The sequence below is a fragment of the Varanus komodoensis genome, unplaced genomic scaffold (assembly GCF_004798865.1).
Source record: "Varanus komodoensis strain SLA01 unplaced genomic scaffold, ASM479886v1 scaffold95, whole genome shotgun sequence".
In the NCBI taxonomy this organism is placed as follows: domain Eukaryota; kingdom Metazoa; phylum Chordata; class Lepidosauria; order Squamata; family Varanidae; genus Varanus; species Varanus komodoensis.
In genome coordinates this window covers 28644-46814 of record NW_025336658.1, presented here as the reverse complement: position 1 = coordinate 46814, position 18171 = coordinate 28644, and the positions used below count along the sequence as shown (strand labels likewise).

The 18171-nt window shown below is 46.8% G+C and overlaps 1 protein-coding gene across 5 annotated transcripts in view; it reads right to left on the bottom strand.

Annotated features, from left to right (window-relative positions):
- Positions 1-5739: 5739 nt before the first annotated feature.
- DENND3 (DENN domain containing 3) overlaps positions 5740-18171 on the bottom strand; it is a 39758-nt gene continuing 27326 nt past the window's right edge. For 4 of the 5 annotated variants that reach the window (XM_044418949.1, XM_044418950.1, XM_044418952.1 and 1 more), the window contains 10 exons: positions 16789-17051; positions 15985-16155; positions 14646-14775; positions 14219-14326; positions 12765-12901; positions 10807-10967; positions 9599-9750; positions 8241-8359; positions 7986-8123; positions 5740-7394 (listed from right to left, as the gene is read on the bottom strand). In XM_044418949.1, the coding sequence (XP_044274884.1) occupies positions 7194-7394; positions 7986-8123; positions 8241-8359; positions 9599-9750; positions 10807-10967; positions 12765-12901; positions 14219-14326; positions 14646-14775; positions 15985-16155; positions 16789-17051 (1580 nt within the window). In that variant the 3' untranslated portion in view covers positions 5740-7193. Of the gene's footprint in view, positions 7395-7985; positions 8124-8240; positions 8360-9598; positions 9751-10806; positions 10968-11865; positions 11963-12764; positions 12902-14218; positions 14327-14645; positions 14776-15984; positions 16156-16788; positions 17052-18171 lie in introns of those variants that run through there. The other variant, XR_006413626.1, reaches the window with a different exon arrangement.

The following is an 18171-nucleotide window of genomic DNA, read 5'->3' as shown; positions in this document are numbered from 1 at the left end:
CCTAGCCTTCAAATAGCATATTTGCTGTAAGCTCAGTAGACGTCCTTTAAACATGCATATGGCACCATCCACTGAAGTCATATTTTCAGCACAACTTGCGCAGTCAAGCAAAAATGCAATAGAACATGATGGAAGGGAAAATACCACAAAGCAGCTCAAATAAAACAGAACAAAAAGGCATGGGGAAAATGAATGGGCTTCCTCTGGTGCTCAACGGATTAGCCTCCCTGGGAAGACCATTCCACAAATCGGGTGCCACCACTGAGAAGACTCTTTCTCCAGTAAACGCCTGTTTGCCCTCCGAGTGCCTCCAGGGAGGCTCTCAAGCTTTTGGACAAGCAACCTGAACCTCCCATCTTATTAGGAAGTGCGGGGTGTGTGTGAGGGGGGGTGTGGGGGGGGTGTGTCCCCCAGAAGATCCTGGGTGGTTTGAATGCTAGAGCCACCCACAGCGCCTCTTGTAATCAGATCCAGGAGGAAAGGTTCAGCTGCTTGATACCACGGCATCTCCACAAAGCACAGACATACAGGGCAGGAAAACGTGGAGGCCAACCTAGCGCCCCTCCCAGCACTCTGCAGATGAAGCCCTTTAAGAACAGATCACACCTGAAGTAGCAAACTTCTTCTCTCATTTTATACCAGTCAGGAGTGCCCATCAGCCCAAGGGCATGGCAATGCCTATGTGCCCCATCACAGCTGCTGTTCTGAATGCGGAGAGAGCTAGTTTGGGGCCTCTCACCAAGAGGCAGCTCTCCGTTGGCTTGGTCAAGGCTTCTTCCAGTCCCACAGCCAGAGGCCGAGCGTGTCCATCCCATGTGCTCTCCCCCCACCTGGGTTTTTTCACTCAGGCCTCCTTTCTCTTTTATTCACTAACCACAAGGTGGTGCTGGGATTCTGCCATTTTCTAGCTCCAGACAACATGAGAGCAAACTTCAGGAAAGAGGTGATGACCTAGTTTGTGGTATGCTGCCATGAAAGACACACACGCACACTCCCTGTTGCCATGAGCAAGAGGATGCCCATGCTTCAGCCCTTTCAAAATCAGTTTCAGTTGCCTAACTTACCCAGGAAATTACCTGAGGGCCGCAGCAGAGATAGATTTCTCCCCAGCCTACTTCCTTTGCAAGCTGCCATTCCAGCAGGTGAAGGAGAGGGAGGCGAGTGGGCGAAGGGAGGCTGTTCCAGCAAGGGAGGGGCTTTGCTGAAAGCCCCCCCCCCCCGGCGCTAGGTCTTCCTGCACCACCAGAAAGCATCCCAGCAAGCTGAGAGGAGAAGCCAGGGAATTCAAGTGGGCCCTATGAAAGACAGCCGCTCCCCTGCTTTTCCCATAATTGACTTTGGACTTTCCACCCAAGAGGCAGCCAAAATAATAAAATATGGACTGGAAAGGAAATCTGGGTTGAGCAGGAAACCAGTCGAGGAGGAGAGGCAAGGGCTACTGATCCTCCGGGCAGGACTGCAGCACCTGCAGTCGGTGTCTGGCTTAACTGTGCCTCACAACCAGGATAAACACCCTTGATTTGGTACACAAAATGCTGTGGCGTTTTAAGGAGAGCCATTGAGGCTGGGTCTGTTTTCCGAGCCCTTGAACTGCGGAAGGCGCGACCTGCCTGCTCGGGGGCCGCCTTGGCTGCGAGTGACGTGCATCCCGACCCGCACTTAAGCCGGACCGGTCTGCAGTGGCACTGGGAGCAGAGTGGCTGGCAAGGGGGCTTTGGTCACACCCTCCTCTGGCCATTTCCCTCCCGTTGAAACCACAGTCCAGCTCATTCCTGGGTTGCTCTGGCCATTCTCCTGCCATGTACTTGAGAACGTTTGTCCCAATGCATGCAAAAGCTGGCTGAAGACACACCTCACAATCCTATAGGGTGGGAAAGGAAGGTCCCAGAAAGTGGACCTGCCTTTTCCTGTGCCCCGGCAGGCTCGAATCACAGGACTGAGCATTGTGCTGTTGTCCCCCACCTCATAGATGACTAAAAACTGGAAGGTTTTCTTCCCGTTGATTTCAGTGGAAGGGAGATAACTGCACATCTCCAGGGCTGCTAGGGTGTCCTCCGTGCTTGGGGGGCGTCAAGGGAAGGAGGGGGCTCCACCGCCACTCCTTGCTGGATGTGCTTGACATCGGCAGCACATCCACAGAATATTCCACAGCCCCACAACACAAGCCGAGCCTGTGGGCTTGCCCTGGGTGAGAACCACTCTGCCCTCTGAGCCGCCAGGCCGTTGTGCCTAATCGAACCCTCCCAAGGTTCCCCAGAGAGCCATGTACTCGTTCCCTGTCCCCATTTCTTTTTCCCATCTGCCACTCATTGGGTGGCTCCCCTCCCGCTTCAGAAGCCTCTCCCCAGGTAGATTTTTAAGGTAGAAAATGCTGTATTTATGCGTCTCCCCCCTCCCCATTTGCCCACAGTGCAGCTACTGCCGTGTGGCCACCCTGATCTCATTTAGGAAGCGCTCAGAGTCAAAAGGGCGCAGACCTCTGGCCCAGTGTGCTAATCATGCAGAGAAAGTGCTAGGTTACTTGAGTCACACAATTTGTACACTACCCAACTGGCAAAAGGCCTCAGGCCTTTTGCACTGAACGACCAGCAAGCGCATCTTCAGGGCTGCATGAGAGAAAGACATGCCAAGCTTGTTCCTGCACGTTATCCGTTAAGATGGCCCAGAGGGAATCTGGAAGGAGTTCCTCTCCAAAAGCAGGGGCACAGTGGGGCTTGGGCTCTTCCCCCAGCCAGCCCCCTAGTGCAGACAGGGTGAGAGCAAGAGCCGCACAGTCGCTCTCAGGGCTTCCCACCATGAAGCTGGGGGCAGCCTGCCTTGGAGGTGCATGAGCAAGACCTTCCGGTTCATCCACGGCTGGTGTGCAAACCATGCAAGGGAAGTGGCTGCCGGGCCAGTGCGTGGGACAGGAAGTGGTTCCGGCAGCAGGGGTCCGGCCGCATTCGGGAGCACAGCCCAGCCTCCTTGCTGAGCGAGTCCAGGGTGAGTGGCAGGCATTAGGCAGAGCTCTTTCCCAAGATATCTTTGCTAACGAGCACAAAGGTAGGAAAGCGGGTCTTTTTGTGCTGCCTGGCAATGACTGCGGCTATTTCCGAGAATTTATGCATGCACATGTAGTGGTGACAAGCCTCGGTGATGTAACGGGTGCTTAAGCACGGACAAGCCCGCCTGCTTGGGGAGGAGGCCTCTTTCTTGTGAGTCCTCCAGAGCAACGGGGGAGAAATCCCGGAAGAGAATGGAGGTTCTGACCTTTGTAGTTCCTAAGTTTCTTCACTCCAGCCACTGAAGTTTATTTTGGACGTGGTGGGAAGCAAGAACAAACATTAGCCTCATTTTCCAAGGCAGTTGGAGGAGCTCCCTTGGCAAGGCTGCTGGGCAAGACCAGCAGCTTTTCTGAGAAAAGTCAAACAAGGCCTCATCCGCGTATCAGATGTGGCACCTTGCACCTGGCTGCACCTGCCTGTCAAGGAGCTTGGAGGGACAAGGGCTAGGTGCTGATGAATGAAACAGATGGCTAGATATGCTCCTGCCTTTCAGAGCAGTCTTCGTTTACTCAAACATGTTTGCTGAAAGCCACCAGCTTAAATGGCCTCTACAAGAGATTACATAACACAGCAGAGGTCTATCCATAGCTATTGGCTCTGGTAACTCTGTGGAACTTCAAAAGACAGCTCGGTGTGTCACTGACTAGCCCTTGCTAGAGAAATAAAGGGGAGGCTGCAGAGGAAAAAGAATGGCAAAGCCCTAGCACCCGTTCAGTGCAGAAAATAAACTAGGGCAAAGGCTGCTGACACAGGTATAAAAGTATGCCATTCATCCTTCTGCATGTTCCCATTTCTCCATGGCCTTCCTGGGGAGCAGACACCCCCTGCTGCCACTTTCTACACAAAGTGGAAACCCAAGGTGAGGGTCCCGCTGTCCCCAGTTCAGTATACAGCGATCGCACAAGCAGAATCCATGAAGACAGTGTGGTGCAGTGGTTAAGAGTGTGGGACTGGGACTCAGAGAATCTGGGTTCTAGTCCCCGCTCAGCCATGGAGCCAACTGGGTGACTTTGGGCCAGTTACAGACTCTCACCCCAACCTGCCTCACAGGATTGTTGTTGCGGGGATAAGATGGAGGAGGAGGAGAATGTAAGCTGCCGTGAGCCCTTTGTAGGAAAAAGGCAGGAAATCAATCAATCAATCAGACAAAATCAAGTTAAAGCAAGACAATCATCCTGGCTGTTTATAACTGGGGTCCTTGACACTGCGAGGCCAAAGGGCGTGTCTTGTTTCTTATGGTGCAGCTGCTGTCATGTGGATTTCCGTGCTCAAAGATTCTCTCCAGACGTTCTACGGCTGAAGGAGCCCAACTGGGAATAAGCGACATGCAAGATTTGAGGGTCACCAAATCGTCACGTGCCGTTGGATTCGCCTAATTTGCACTCCCAAACACCAGCAGCACCCCCGGCTCAGGACAAAGGTATTTTAAAACCATACAGATGCTCCCAAAAGTAAATGCAGGCAAGTGCAGGAGTACACAACACACACACACGCACACAGTGTGAAAATTGACCTTTGCAGGGATCTGAGCAGTCTTCAACACACTTGAGTTGAGGAACTTGCACTTTCCCCAGTGGTGAATTCCTACACACTTTTGTGTTCAGGGTTGCCAGTGAGACATATTCACATGTTCTGCAAGTAAAAAAACCTTGCAAGACTGTAACCCCAACACCAAAGTGGTGGCGTTGTTCTGTGACGCAACAGCGCCACCTGCTGTTAAGAAGCAAACAGCAAGGTTTTGGCCTTCCAAATCTTGCCATTATGCCTCTTAACAAAATTTTGCTTGCAGCCAGAGACAAAGGGAGCGATACACACCGTGCCCACCCCCATCTTCAGGCCAAAGGACAGGACGGTGCCCGTCTCCAGAGGGCCTTCCACAGCAACACCCATTGGGCTTCTCCATTTTCAGGCTTAGACAATTAGGAAAACCTTTTGTCTCAGCCTTCACTCAAGGCTAACACTGTTCTTTTTCAGCGTCTTATGATCATACGCCCAAAAGGTCTACTCAGGACCCCTCTACATGCAGATGATGAACCGTGACATGCCCTTCTGGACACCTACAAAGCGGCACCTGGCTGGATTACACAGCAGTGTGTGACGGAAAGAGGGCTGTACCTCACGCAGAATATGGGCAGACGTCCGGAACGCCTGCACTCATCCTGTGTTCCGCGGCCACAATGCCCCGATGAAAAGGCAGGCTTAGAATTTCTGTATGGTAAGCTCTTTATGGTGTCTGCAATGCGGTTGTATTGCATCCTATCTTTTTATGTGTTGCTGGAAACTCTCCAGAGCACTTTGGCTATAATGGGCGTGTTGCATCAGTGCCCCACGAAATCTGCCAAAGAGCAGGCAGGTTTCAGTGCATGCGGTTTTCTATCTCTGTGCCTTTTGTATGCAAACTGAAGAGGGAAAACATGTCCCTCTTGACAAAAGTAGAGTTGCCAGTGTGAGAAATGCAGTCTCGTTTGTCATAGATCTATGAATACAGAGCCATCCTAGGTTAGATACCAGTTAATACTTGAATTATCCTTCTCAGCTTGACAGTTTTCAAGCTGCTTAGAAAGAAATAGAGAAAGACAGACGCAGAGCTTAGTATCCCACAGCATTAGACAGAACCACAGGCCAGCTGCTGCTCCTTCCAAGCGCCAAGGTTTCACTGAACTCCTTCTATTGTACACAGCATACAAGAAGTAGGTAGTTTATAAAACATTTATTAAATTCTTACATAATAGTGGAGAGTTTTTCTACATGGACAATATATTATGATACTATTTAACACCCCATCCCAATATGACACAATAAAGACTACCAAAAGGGCATGTCGTGAGCGGAGCCGGCTGGAGCCGGGGGTCAGACTAGATGGCTCAGGAGGCCCCCTTCTGACTTGCTCTGTTTCTATGTTTCTTAAGTTTTCCCAAAAATGTATTTAGCTACATTTTTAAAAGGTGGTATGAGAATAATTATTTATGTACATTTCAGCTACACCCATCAGATTTTTGAGGGGATAAGTAAGTTGAGAGTAACGATGTAAGAAGAGAACATCAACCAAAGGGAAGACAGGCAGAGTGCAATTTGCAAGAAGTCCTTGACAAAGTTGCCTATAAATATTTGAAAGACATGGGGCAATTAAAGAGCACGTAAAAGAGAAGCGAAGCAGCTTTTGGTTGCTAACAAATGGAAGCACCTTTGAAAATAAAGGCACAGTATAAACTTCTTCCATCGAACTGGAATGTGCTGAAGAAACAAGGCAGTAGTGCTGCCTCTGGAGAACGGAGAACTTTGTAGGTCTGGTGCCCGTATGGCTGCCTTCTTCGGAACGGTAAGAAACCACAATCCCAGCAAAGGGAACTATTACATCGCATTAGTACCACTGGAGAAAGCCTTGGGTGTAGCACCACTGACTGTGGAAGAGGCGATCTCCTGTGGCGCCCCCTGTAGTGCAGAGGGATCCCCTCTCCTTGCAAGCATTTTTCGAATGGGGAGAGCCATTTCTGGCTTCCGCCAGAGCAGGGAACAAAGCGGGATCAGGTCAACAGCAGCAAGTAAGAGAGGCCAGTTCTGTATCAACCAATATACTTGATCTGGCAGATCCCATGGAATCAAGAGACAATGCCCACCAATTCAGGCAAGATTAAATAATACAACTTTAACCAGCATTTCCACATGAACTGCCCTGTTAAAAGCACAAGCCTATGCTGGTTTAGACAGACAAGCTGAGTGGCGAATGCTGGCTGGCCAACGGTGGGAGCTCCAGACCTTTTTTTCCTAAGCATGAACAGGATTGTGTTGTAACTCCAGCTTTGTCCTTGGAAGCACAGAAGTATAAATATGGAACCCGACTGTGCGTTTTGAACAAGATGCACCACTGACTCTGTGATGCAGAAAGCAAATGATACTTTTGATTTAATATTAAGAGTTACCCAGTGTTGTCCTACTATACATTCAAGTTCTTGGGTCAGTATATATTTCATGGTCCTAATGACCAGATATAAATAAAAATTCACTTCGGCTTCTCCAGGACAAAAACATAATTGGCCTGAAAATGAACTAGAAATTTAAAAGAGAAATATACACAAACTTGGCCCTAATAGAATCCCCACTCTACTTCCAAGTTTTCTAACTGCAGGAAACAGATCTAAACCGTGAACTCTATTCAACCTTCCAGATTGCAACCTTCCCCTCTTCCTTTCCAGAGCCACTAAGAACGTATCTGTCCTCGGCAGAGCACAAAGCTTTCACTGCATCCATGTGTCCAACCAATTCCTTTTCCACCATTTTCTTTTCAGCATCAACCACATAGATCTTGCCCTTGATTTTGCCTTGGGAACGTCCTTTGCCGCCAACCCACAACTGGAAAGCAAAACTATTATTTAGAAAATGTTTTATATCAAAGCATGCAATGCTAAGATTACTTTATTTACTGTGTGAGCAACAGCAGGAGAGGGAAAAGAATAAGGAGCCAAATGACACATTAAAGGGAGAGGGACAAGCTCCCACTTGGTAAGATAAATAATATATTGATGTAATTATAAGCACCCAGCATCTTTGATAGCAACGCAGATAAGCAGCTTGAATATAGCTTAAATTTGCAGCTTGACAAGTTCCTGGGTCTCAGTGTACAGAAAGTCCTGGTTTCACTCCGCAGCTTCTTCAGAAAGAGCTGAAATGAATCTCACCCAAAACCCAGGCTGCCGGTCAGTGCTGACAACACTAGGCTAGGTGGAGCCTGGGGCAAGCTGCCTTTAAGGCAGCTTCTTATGCTTTGCAAATGAGTAGGATTTGAAAAGTGGTTTGTAAAACTGGGGGTGGGAGGGAGCAGAGCCATCAAAACCATTGTATTAACTAAGAAATGCCAATTTTGTAAGCCTAAACAGAAATCTGTATTCCAAGCAATGCAATCACATAAGCAAGCAAAAATGCTGCTCCCCGTGTTTCATTTACCTGGTTTTTAACTTTCATCATACATATGATCTCTGAACAATCTTGCAGGCTTATCCTTTGTGAGGGTGCAGACAGATCAGTCATGTTCCAGATGTACAGTTCAGTGCTCCCTAAACACGATGCCCACACTTGGTTTGCCTGAGGCAAAGGATAAAGAAAAGAAGAAGCATCCTCATTTTAACACAAAAATTCTATAGCGTGTTTTAAGTTAAGATTGCGACCATCTATTTACATTTACAATTTTCCATAAAATACCTCAGGGAACAGCTGGAAACACAAAAAGAACACAGGCAGATCTCTTGCACTTTCTTCCATTTTAACCCTCTGCCAAACAATTCCGTTTGTGGTGACGACGAGAATACAGTTTCCTATACCTTCAAACAAAGACACAAAGATTTTGCATCTGAGATCGTCTCCTCTTATCAAAACAGAATCAGAGACAAGAGCAAGTGAAGCCTAAACAGACGAATACACAATGCTTTTTTTTTTTTTTCTTTTTTAACCTTAGCATGTGTGGCCTTAAGATTTCTAACATGGGACAACGTGTGGACACAGAAGAGCTAATCAAAGTCACGCTGCTTGAGTACAGCACGAGATGGCAAACCAGCTGCCCACAGGATCCCTCGAGCAGCAGGGGCACGAGGCCTCCCCCTGCCCAAGCTCCTCAGCTGCGGAAGTGCAGGCTTGCTGCCTCTGCTGAATGAGGCGGCAGCCACTGGTGGCTTCCTCCTCCAAGACACGAGGAGGATGCAAGCCAGCTCCTCGGGAAGAGGGGAAATATGCAGAGCACACCAGGCTGGTGTGCAGCACCGTTTTAGAGTCTGTTATATTCCCTCACCACGTTCAAGATGGGTAGCAAGTACAGTGGGACCTCAGCTCACGAACCCCTCAGTTCATGACCAAATCGGGTCGCGAACAGAAATTTCAGGAAAATTTTTCCTCAGGTCGCAAACTCCTCATCAGTGACAAGCGCGATCATGCCCATCTTCCCTGCATGAGCGTGATTGCTGTCATGCTCGGGGGGGGGGGGGGGGAGATGGCCATGATCGTGCCTGTCTCCCCCGAGCACACCCGCAATCGTGCCTGTCCCCTCCAAGCGTCCCCGTGATCGCGCCCGTCTTCCCTGTGATTAAAAAAAATATTTACAGAAAGAATTAACCTTATTTACATTGAACCTTATAGGGAAATTTGACTTGGCCCACAACCAATTTGGGTCATGACCAGAGTCATGGAACAGATTAAGTTTGTGAGCCAAGGTACCACTGTACTGTCATTCTCTTAGTACTGCTTTTGATAGTATTTGATCATGTTCATGAACCCCAGGAAGGATTTCATCCTATGGCACAGAAATTCCTCAAGTCATTCCCACACATGCACACTTACAGGGTTTGAGTTATCTCTACTGGAATAAAAAATTAACAAAGAACACAATCATTTTAGCAACTACACCTGAAATTATACTCAAGAGCTCATCAAGATGAAGGAGGAGAATTCATTAAAAATAGAGACAAGGCCTTGGGTGAGTTTTGTCTTCATTTTTAATCTAATTCTTTTCATTAAATGCTTATTAAATTTCATTAAAGGAATAAAAATGCTTATGCAGTTAAACTTACAACACCAAAGTCGGTTATTGTGGAGTTTGATAGCAGTTAGAGTGTCACAAGGCAGTTGAAACCTTCGGTTCACTTTTAAAGAGCTGATGTTCCAGGCAATCACCATCCCATCTAAGCTGCACGAATATGCCTCATTGTCCGAATTTACCTCGCTGCCGGTATGCAAGGGAAGTGCAAGATGTTAAAACATCATGCTACTAAAATTAAAATAAACCTAAGCAAAGATCACTGGTGGACAAGCTCAAACTGTGAAATCACCATCAAATTTTCAATATAATTTTGGTCTATGTGTGAAAACATGACAGCGTTGTGTCTTAAGCATTCAGACTCCGGGAGACAAATCACTTGTGGCTGATCTTTTCTAATTTCTAAGCTTTCTTATTATTTTGAGCCCCTCCCCCCGTGAGCCACAGGCTGTTCTGGGGTTTCACCTGTTAGTCTGAACTAGAAGCCCACCTCAGTATTTGCAGGGTATTTCCCGGTGGAGGTGTCAGCCTCCCAGCCAGCTGGGAGTTCTAGAGGAAGAGCTATACGATAGCAAGCTCTTCCCTCCAGGATTTGCCTCAGCAACAGGCCTTCCTCGTTGCCCTAGCAACTGCACCTCACCTGGACTGTGTCCTGCCTCCCTGTCTCACCTCAGTAACACCGGTCTCCCTGCTGGCTGTGCTCTGCTGTGGTTCAGCTCCTGCACCTTGCCTGGCCCCTGCTACTTTGGTTCTGTTGTTCCCGGCCTTGCTGTGTTCCCTGTGGATGCAGGTTTCCCCATTCACTGTGGTTCAGCTTCTGCATCTTGCCCTGGCCCTCGCCATGGATCCTGCCCAGTTTACCTGCCTCAGGGTGCCTCTGAACTCTGGCCTCTGTCTCGCCTTGAGTTTTATCACCCTGCCTCCCACCACCCACATCCTGGCCCTGGGCCCCAGCACCCTGGTTCCCAAGGTACCAAAGGAAAGAGAAGCTCCATCACCGCCCCAACAAGCTTTTCATCACATCATGGAAAGGCATCCAGCTGACACGTGGCTGATCTGGCATCGCAAAGGAAGGCACCTTGCCTGCCATCTGTGCCCGGCACTCAAAGCAAGACACTGCCGCCGCGACAATCATGCTGGACAGAAGAACTGAAGCACAGCTGCAGCGCTCCAGGCCCTGATGGCCCTTGATCGTGCCGTGAGCCTTTCCCCCACTCCCCCTCACCCCCGTTCTCAACTGACCTGGACACACCGTCTCTGTTCTCCACAATAATGTCCACAACTTCAAAGCGATGGTCGTTCAGCTGCTTATTGCAAGACATGCTATGGGTATTGATTAAATAGATAATGGAATCTTCAGAACCAATCCAGACTTGACTTTGTTCTGCCATTACCATACATTTCTGCATTTACAAAAAAAAAATCAAGACGGCTACAGTATCATACCTAACAGTTGCACTCATTTTCCCCATCTTTACTAACAACATGTCCACTGGTCTTCTCATTGTAGAATGTAGGGCTATTTCAGTGTAATACATGATAATAAGGTGCTGAAAGGGTGACTGGAATAGCTTTGCTAAACGATTTAAAGAGATGGTTTTTCCAAAAGGTAGCTGAGTGTGCTGCAGAGATGAAACTTCGGTTACTGATGAGCTGCACGCACACCTGGGTGAACGGAATGACCCTCCAACCCTTTTCCCACACACGCAATGCGGAATGAGCTAGAGCTCCAGTTTGTGTGATGAGCAGCATATAAACAGACCAGGCCAAAACTGTGTTGTGCGCCTCTTAGTCGCCCGAGAGAGCGTCACTCCAACTCTGCACACTTGTGTCTTGCCACCCAGCTAGAATTCCCTGTAGGTTCACACATCTCATCAAGCCGCCCTCCAAATAAGCCACGGTGGGTTCCTGCGTGCGGAACGATCCACGGTTCTCCCCAGAGGCAGCCACACCTGCCGTGACTTCGTGTCCCTTCGTCTTCTTCCAAGCACCTTTGTGCCAGCACCTCTCACTGCCTCTGCCCTGACATCAGCACGCCTTTTGCAGTCGGTCCGCTGGGGCTGCTGGCTGGCCAGGGAGACCCACCGCCCTTCACCTCTGATCACTGAACAGAGTAAGCGTTCTGAGCCCATAGAAAGACATCAGTGCTTTCATCGGCCCTTCCCTGACTTCCTGAGCAATTTCACAAGACAGACCCTCCAATATTTAACCCAACGGTGCCCTAGTTAATTTCATCCTGCGCTTGCATCTTGTTGTTTTAAAGGCTGTTTCGTTTCGCACTGAAACAAAGCACCCACTCACATTTTTTCCAGCCCCTCCTGGCTCCCCACTCCACTTCCTGCTCGCCTTCCTCCATTGCTAGTGATCACATCTTGATACAATTCTGAGGCAGAAGGCACTGAGAAGGGAAGAGGCAGACCTGTGAGGAGCAGCAGGGGCTTTTGTCCTCTACCTTCCCAACAACCCATGATAAACTCAGCCTGCCGGGTTCAGACGCCATAGGAAGCCCCCATGGATAGCAACAATTTTATCAGGGGTTGTTGAGCTCCAACAACCCTAAAAAGAGCCATAGGGCCTCAGAGTGGCTTATCTGTGAACAATAAGCCATTCTGCAGAAACCGTCTGAGGATCACAGGACAAGACAAGCTACTGTGGCTGATCACTCATGCCAGCCTGTCGTGTGGAACGAAACAGATTCTCTGTCTCCCCGAGAGGCTTGCCTTGCAGGCAGCAGCACATGAGAGACCACAAGCTAACTAGCATTTACTCCCAGCCAAAAGGGATGGCTCTGCCTCCTCTCCAGTTTGCAGCACCTCTGCACAGAATTAACACAAACAATGAAGGAGCAGAGGACAAAGAATAGAACGCGAAAGGCATCTACTAAAACAAAACAGTCTGAGGATATTTCCTCAGCAAGAATTCCATAGAATTCCAAACTCCACTGCATAATTTGTCTGAAGTGTTGTAAACTGCCCAGAGACCTTCAGCTATGGGGCAGTAGAGAAATGAAATAAATAAGAACGCAGGGGTTCTGGATAAATTTTATATTGTAAACTTGTTTTATATTTTATTGTATTATATTTTAATTGATATATTTGTGAGCCACCCCGAGGCTTCAGTGAATGGGGCGGCATAGAAATTTTCTAAATAAATAAATAAATAAATAAATAAATAGTGCCTCCACAGTAAATATGGCTCACCAACTTAGAGCTGCCCACTTTAAAGCAGTGTTGAATAGACCACGTAGATGCATCGAACACCACAACCTTCCCCTCGTTCAAAGCACACCACAATTTTGGATGGGCATCTCCATACTTCTCTGCTGGATCAAGCTGCCCTAATATTGGAGGAAGACATTAGTGACACACCTGATACCAAGTTCATCTGTAGCCATTTTCAAGCAACAGTAATCCCAGTTTGCAAACCAGATGCTGGGGGACACCAGCAATACTTTTCATGCTGCTAATGCTTCCTCAGCTGCTATTGCTTGACTATGGTGTGTTTTGCTCAAAAGCTTCCTGGTATTTTACAAAAATTTGTCTATACAGCCAGGCTCAACAATTGGCTCCATCGGAAAGGCTCCTGAGCAGTTCTGCTGATGCAGCGCTGAGGGAACTGAGGGGAAATGGTACAATGGCACCTCCCGTGCAGGCTGCTCTTGGGTTCGTGTGTGGCAGGCATCCACCAGTGGGTTAACACCAGGAAGTCAGGGGCAGGTGACCAATTTCTGAATAACATACCAGTTCCATTCGCTCCCCTGCCCCACTTGCATCCACTGGACGCTCTACACCTTTTAGCACCAGGCTAAAACCGTTCTATTTTCTCAGTATTTTAATTGCTAAAATTGTGTATTTTATATCTTGTGGCACTGCAGACTGTTTTAATTATGTATTGTTGTTTTTCTATTCTGTTCATTACTATTACTGGTTATATATTTTGTTTTTTCTTGACTATGATTATAAATTGGTTTTGGCTTTATCCAATTGTGCTGTTGAATTTTGTTTTATGTTTTAAACGTTGTGATCTGTCCAGAAAGCCAACTGGATTAACTGCAGGTCTGAATGCCTTCCACATACCAAACCAGGAGGAGCCTTCTTGGATAGTGCTGACATTCTGTTCTCCGTGTCAGTCTGAGAAAGGGATCCAAGATGGGATATGATAAACTATTGCCTAATTAGGGTAGAAGAACTATAAGCCCTGGGTGAAAAGCCGGGATAAGCTGGGGCAGGAGCATGCCTGGATCCAGGAATTGTTGCATTGTCCCTGATTTTCCTGGGTGATAAAGGAAGTTAACTCATTACTGGATGCCTTCCTCAAACCAACCGAGAGAACTTCCTACCCTTCCGAGTAGTCAGGAAATAGAACCAACTGCCCAGAGAGATTATGGGCTCTGCATTGCTGGAGAGCCCAGCAGAGACCAGTGGCTACATTCTGGAATGCTTTAAACTGGTCAAGGGGATGGTCTAAGTGACCCCTTCAAACACTTATGATTCCTAATTCATATCCCCATCATCCCCAGCCATGAAGCTCTCTGGACAGCCTTGAACATATCTCTACCTGTCACACTTTCTACAGTTGTTGGAAGGCCAGCGCACCCATCCTGACAGCCTAACCCAATCTCTACTGCCCCCTGCCCTCCCGCAGTCCACCGCACCTGGGGTATAAAGCAAAACTTCCACAGCCTGTGGAAATGTTTCACCAGCGGATGGATTGATCTTGTGCTTCAGGGTTTCTGCTGTCGTCTTGGGGACCATCATGGGCACTGAAGCAAGGCAGACAAACACATTTGCCAAGTTACCATACAGTGCAAGAGAAGAGAGGTTTTCTGAAAGAACACAAGCAAGTCACTGAAAGAAGGGGCTCCATGAGGAGGCGCCCCTGGCATGCTGCTCCTCCCACTTCCGGGCCTGACTAGGAGCTCCTGGATACACACACGTCTGCCCTTGGGCATCCAGGCTCCCGGGTCTTCCCGGGCTTGACTGCATGCACAGGTGTGTGGATTAGCACAGCCAAGTTCTCCATTAAATTCTTAAATATCGAGCAATGGCCGACTGGAACACTTAAGCCAAAGCCCTGCTCACCTTCATTTTTCATCTTGACAAAGTAAGAGAGTTTGGAAGCAGCATAAATCATTTTGGGGGACTGCGAGGCACCTACGACTGCATCCATCAGAAGGACATTGGTAAGCGCTTGTTGGATGTACTGAGGATCCTGAGAAGGTGAAAAGCAGACAAACCAGGTCGTAATTTCAAATTTTCCTCCACTCACTGTTCCTGCAAAAGAGGTTCAGCTCCTGTATTGCCCAACAATACGTTTGCGTATGTTTGAAGCCCTTGGGGCTCTAATGTGCATCGAACAGGGAACATTCTGTATATCACATTCTCAAATTTGAAGACATAATGAAACTTCGGTATCTTGAATGAGTCCTCATTCTTGGAGAAGTGAACTAATAGAACAGATTTTCAATTAAATGTCTAGCTACTCAATTAATTCATTGATTGGAGTGGCCAGCCCCAACTTGGTGGCCTCTGGATGTGTTGGACTAGGAATACCCTAAATTCCAGCCAGTAAAATTTTCCAAGTTGCAGTCTAACATATCTAGTGAGCACCAGATTGGGGAAGGCCAGATTAGACCAAAAAGTATTATTTAATTGGCTCAACACGCCTGGTATATTATCGATATAGAGTATCTGGGGACTAACCAGTCTCTACAGATAGCTTCTGGTTTGGGTGTTATTAGCAGCTAAATGCCTTCTGGGAGAAGCATGGAAGGCAGAGCTTATCCCAGCAAAAGATCCATAGCAAAAGGAGGGTATGCTGAGATAGTGGTCCTTTACAAAAGGGCCTCCAAAACTCTTTAAACAAATTCTGAAAATTATTTGGATTCCTGGAAACTAAGCCACCCATAGTCTTATTGTATTTGATTTCCTCTCTCCCTTTTTGTGTCTTGCTTATCTATGTGTTATTTATTTATTACAAACATGTATATCCCGTCCTTCCGACAAGCACTCAGGATGGCTTACACAGTGTGTTATGTTTTATTAACAACATAATGTTTTTGTTACCTGTTTGTAATCGGTTTGTAGAAAATTAAAGAGTAAAGGAAGAATTAAGTATGACACATGTATGTTACAAGGAAAGCTAAGAGGGGCAAGCTGTATGTGTTAAACTTTCTCAACAGCAGTTTAAAATACACACCCAGAGGATGTCAGACACATTGATGAAGTGTATCATGTTTTGCAACAATGGACTGAGACCTTAGGAAATTACACATCTTGCTTCTCAAATGATTGACCTTGTCTTATACCTGAAAGGGGCATTTAAGACATGTGTCTGAAACTAAAACAACGTGGTGAAAGTATATAAAGCACATTTTTCACAAAGACAACATATTTCTGCTGTGAATACCAACTGCCAGACCTTGTGATCATCTGCCATCTTCTTCCCAGCCCACATCTCTTCCACCATTAAATGCCAAAGATCACGCTCAGATTTAAGATTTGCTTCAAAAACTTCCTTTTTGGACATCACTTTTATCTTCAGAGTGGGAATCCTGAGGAGGAGAAAAGCAACGGTAGTACTCCTCACTTCCTGAAAAGCAGCGTGGGAACAGAGACAAAAAAAGAGAACTTGACACAAATGTCAGGCAAAATATTGTTATATAATCATTTCTTCCCCTGCACCCAAATACTTAAGGCATCTTTTCAATTCCTCGCGCTGTTAACTATTCGCACAGGCTTGTTGCTGCTTTTATTTAGATGGCAGGCTAGATAAGGGCCACACAGTCCCCTGGGTTCTTTATGTACAGGGCTTAATAAAATGCCTGTTGTTGTGCAAGCCAAGTTTCTGGTTCTAGTTTGCACATGAATTCCTATATGTAAGAGCAGGAACTGCCAGTGCTCTGCTCAGTGCAGAACAAGTTTGGAAACACGCTCCAGGAATGGCTGCGATACAGTTGACAATAAATACAACTTACTAGCATTAAAACTGATGCCAAAGCCCAAGGTGTTTCACATCAGACCAGAACAAGATTATAATAACCTTTTTGGACACTGGAAACCTAATGATAATTTTCTCAGACACCTATATCAGTCGCAAAGCATAGAAATATTTGTTGTAAAACTATATAGTAGCCAAGACTAGGATTGATGTTAGCACTAAATCTGCAATTATGTTATAACCATCTTTAAAATCAGACTATTCAGCTTTTTATGACCTCCCTACCTCTATATCTCTGAAAGTTGCAATGCTTGCATAGCCAGGCTGAACACCTTCAGTCAAAAGGAACAAACGCTTCTGAGTCATTGCTATTTTTCCAACTCCTTTGTTAGTTTTAACTGAGCTCGATAATTTGTAGACACATTCATTTTTGTCTAAATGTTCTATTACAGTGGGCGGCAGGTTTACATCTTGAGCCTCTGCTTCAGTTTCCTTCCAGTAGTTGTAAAAGTCTTTAAATGTTTCTGGGTCGATTTGTTTCTGATGGCCTTAAAAGTAAGAAAACTTGTTAACATTTCTACACAATCTGTATATTAAAGCATTAGATGACTTTCTGAGAAAGGGCTGCCAGTATAATTTTACAAGACATTTTGATAAATGAAATTTCAGAGCAGGGCTTAAAATGACAACAGTTCTTGGGTATGAAAACAAATGAAAAAGGTAAACAGAAAGGTAACGGGGTTTAATTGCAGTCAGTTTTCAGAACCGGGCTAAGTGAGATTGGCAGGGGGCAGCTGCAGTTATACCCGCCTTCCCTTAGTGTCCAGAGCTGTCACATCAGGCAGTTTTCTTCCAGGCCAGATCAGATGCCAGAAATGAGCCAGACTGGAAGAAAAGTGACTGAGGTAAATGAGTGCATCAAGCTGAGAGAGGAGAATTTAGCTGCCTGCATGATTCTCCTAAAGCTAAAAGAAGACATTCCCATTCCACCCATTGTTTTATATGCAAACAGGGCAACCATATTAACAAATGTGGCAGCTCCCAGTACATCAAGACCGAACTAGAATTCTTTTGTTTTTCTCTGAGTTATTAGAGTTGATATTTAGGCAGAGCAGGGTTTGTCGGAACAGCATAAGCAGTATATGTTTTCAGGGACAAAGCAGGGAAAGGAAAAGTCACCAGTACGACACAAGCAAAAAAGTCAACAGTATGACTGTCACAAACGACAGGAAAAAGGGTGGGGAAACTCTGTGCATGAAAACTTGTTTTTAAAAAAAGATTTGCAAAGGTTAAGCAATGCAAAACACAAGACATGAAATACTTGGAATGGGGAAGAAAATACTCTAGAAATGTTTTTAAGTCATTCATTCAGCTGTCTTGGTCAGGATCTAGTGAAGACACAAGAAAGCTTAAGTGTTCCCACTTTAAGAATCTTACACTGATAAAGGAGTGAAAAAGTATTCTCAATTGCATAAATAAAATTCCACAGCGTCATTGCCTGCGAATGGTGTTCACACAGCTAAAGCAACCGAGGGGAAAACCCTAGCGAGCCTGGGCATAGGCTGCGCGCTGGGTCACTCCACTCCCCTGCCCCTCCTCCTCAGGGCCAGCGCACAACGGCCCGCGCTAACCGCCTCTCTGGGGCAGGGTACTGGGCGCATTCCACGG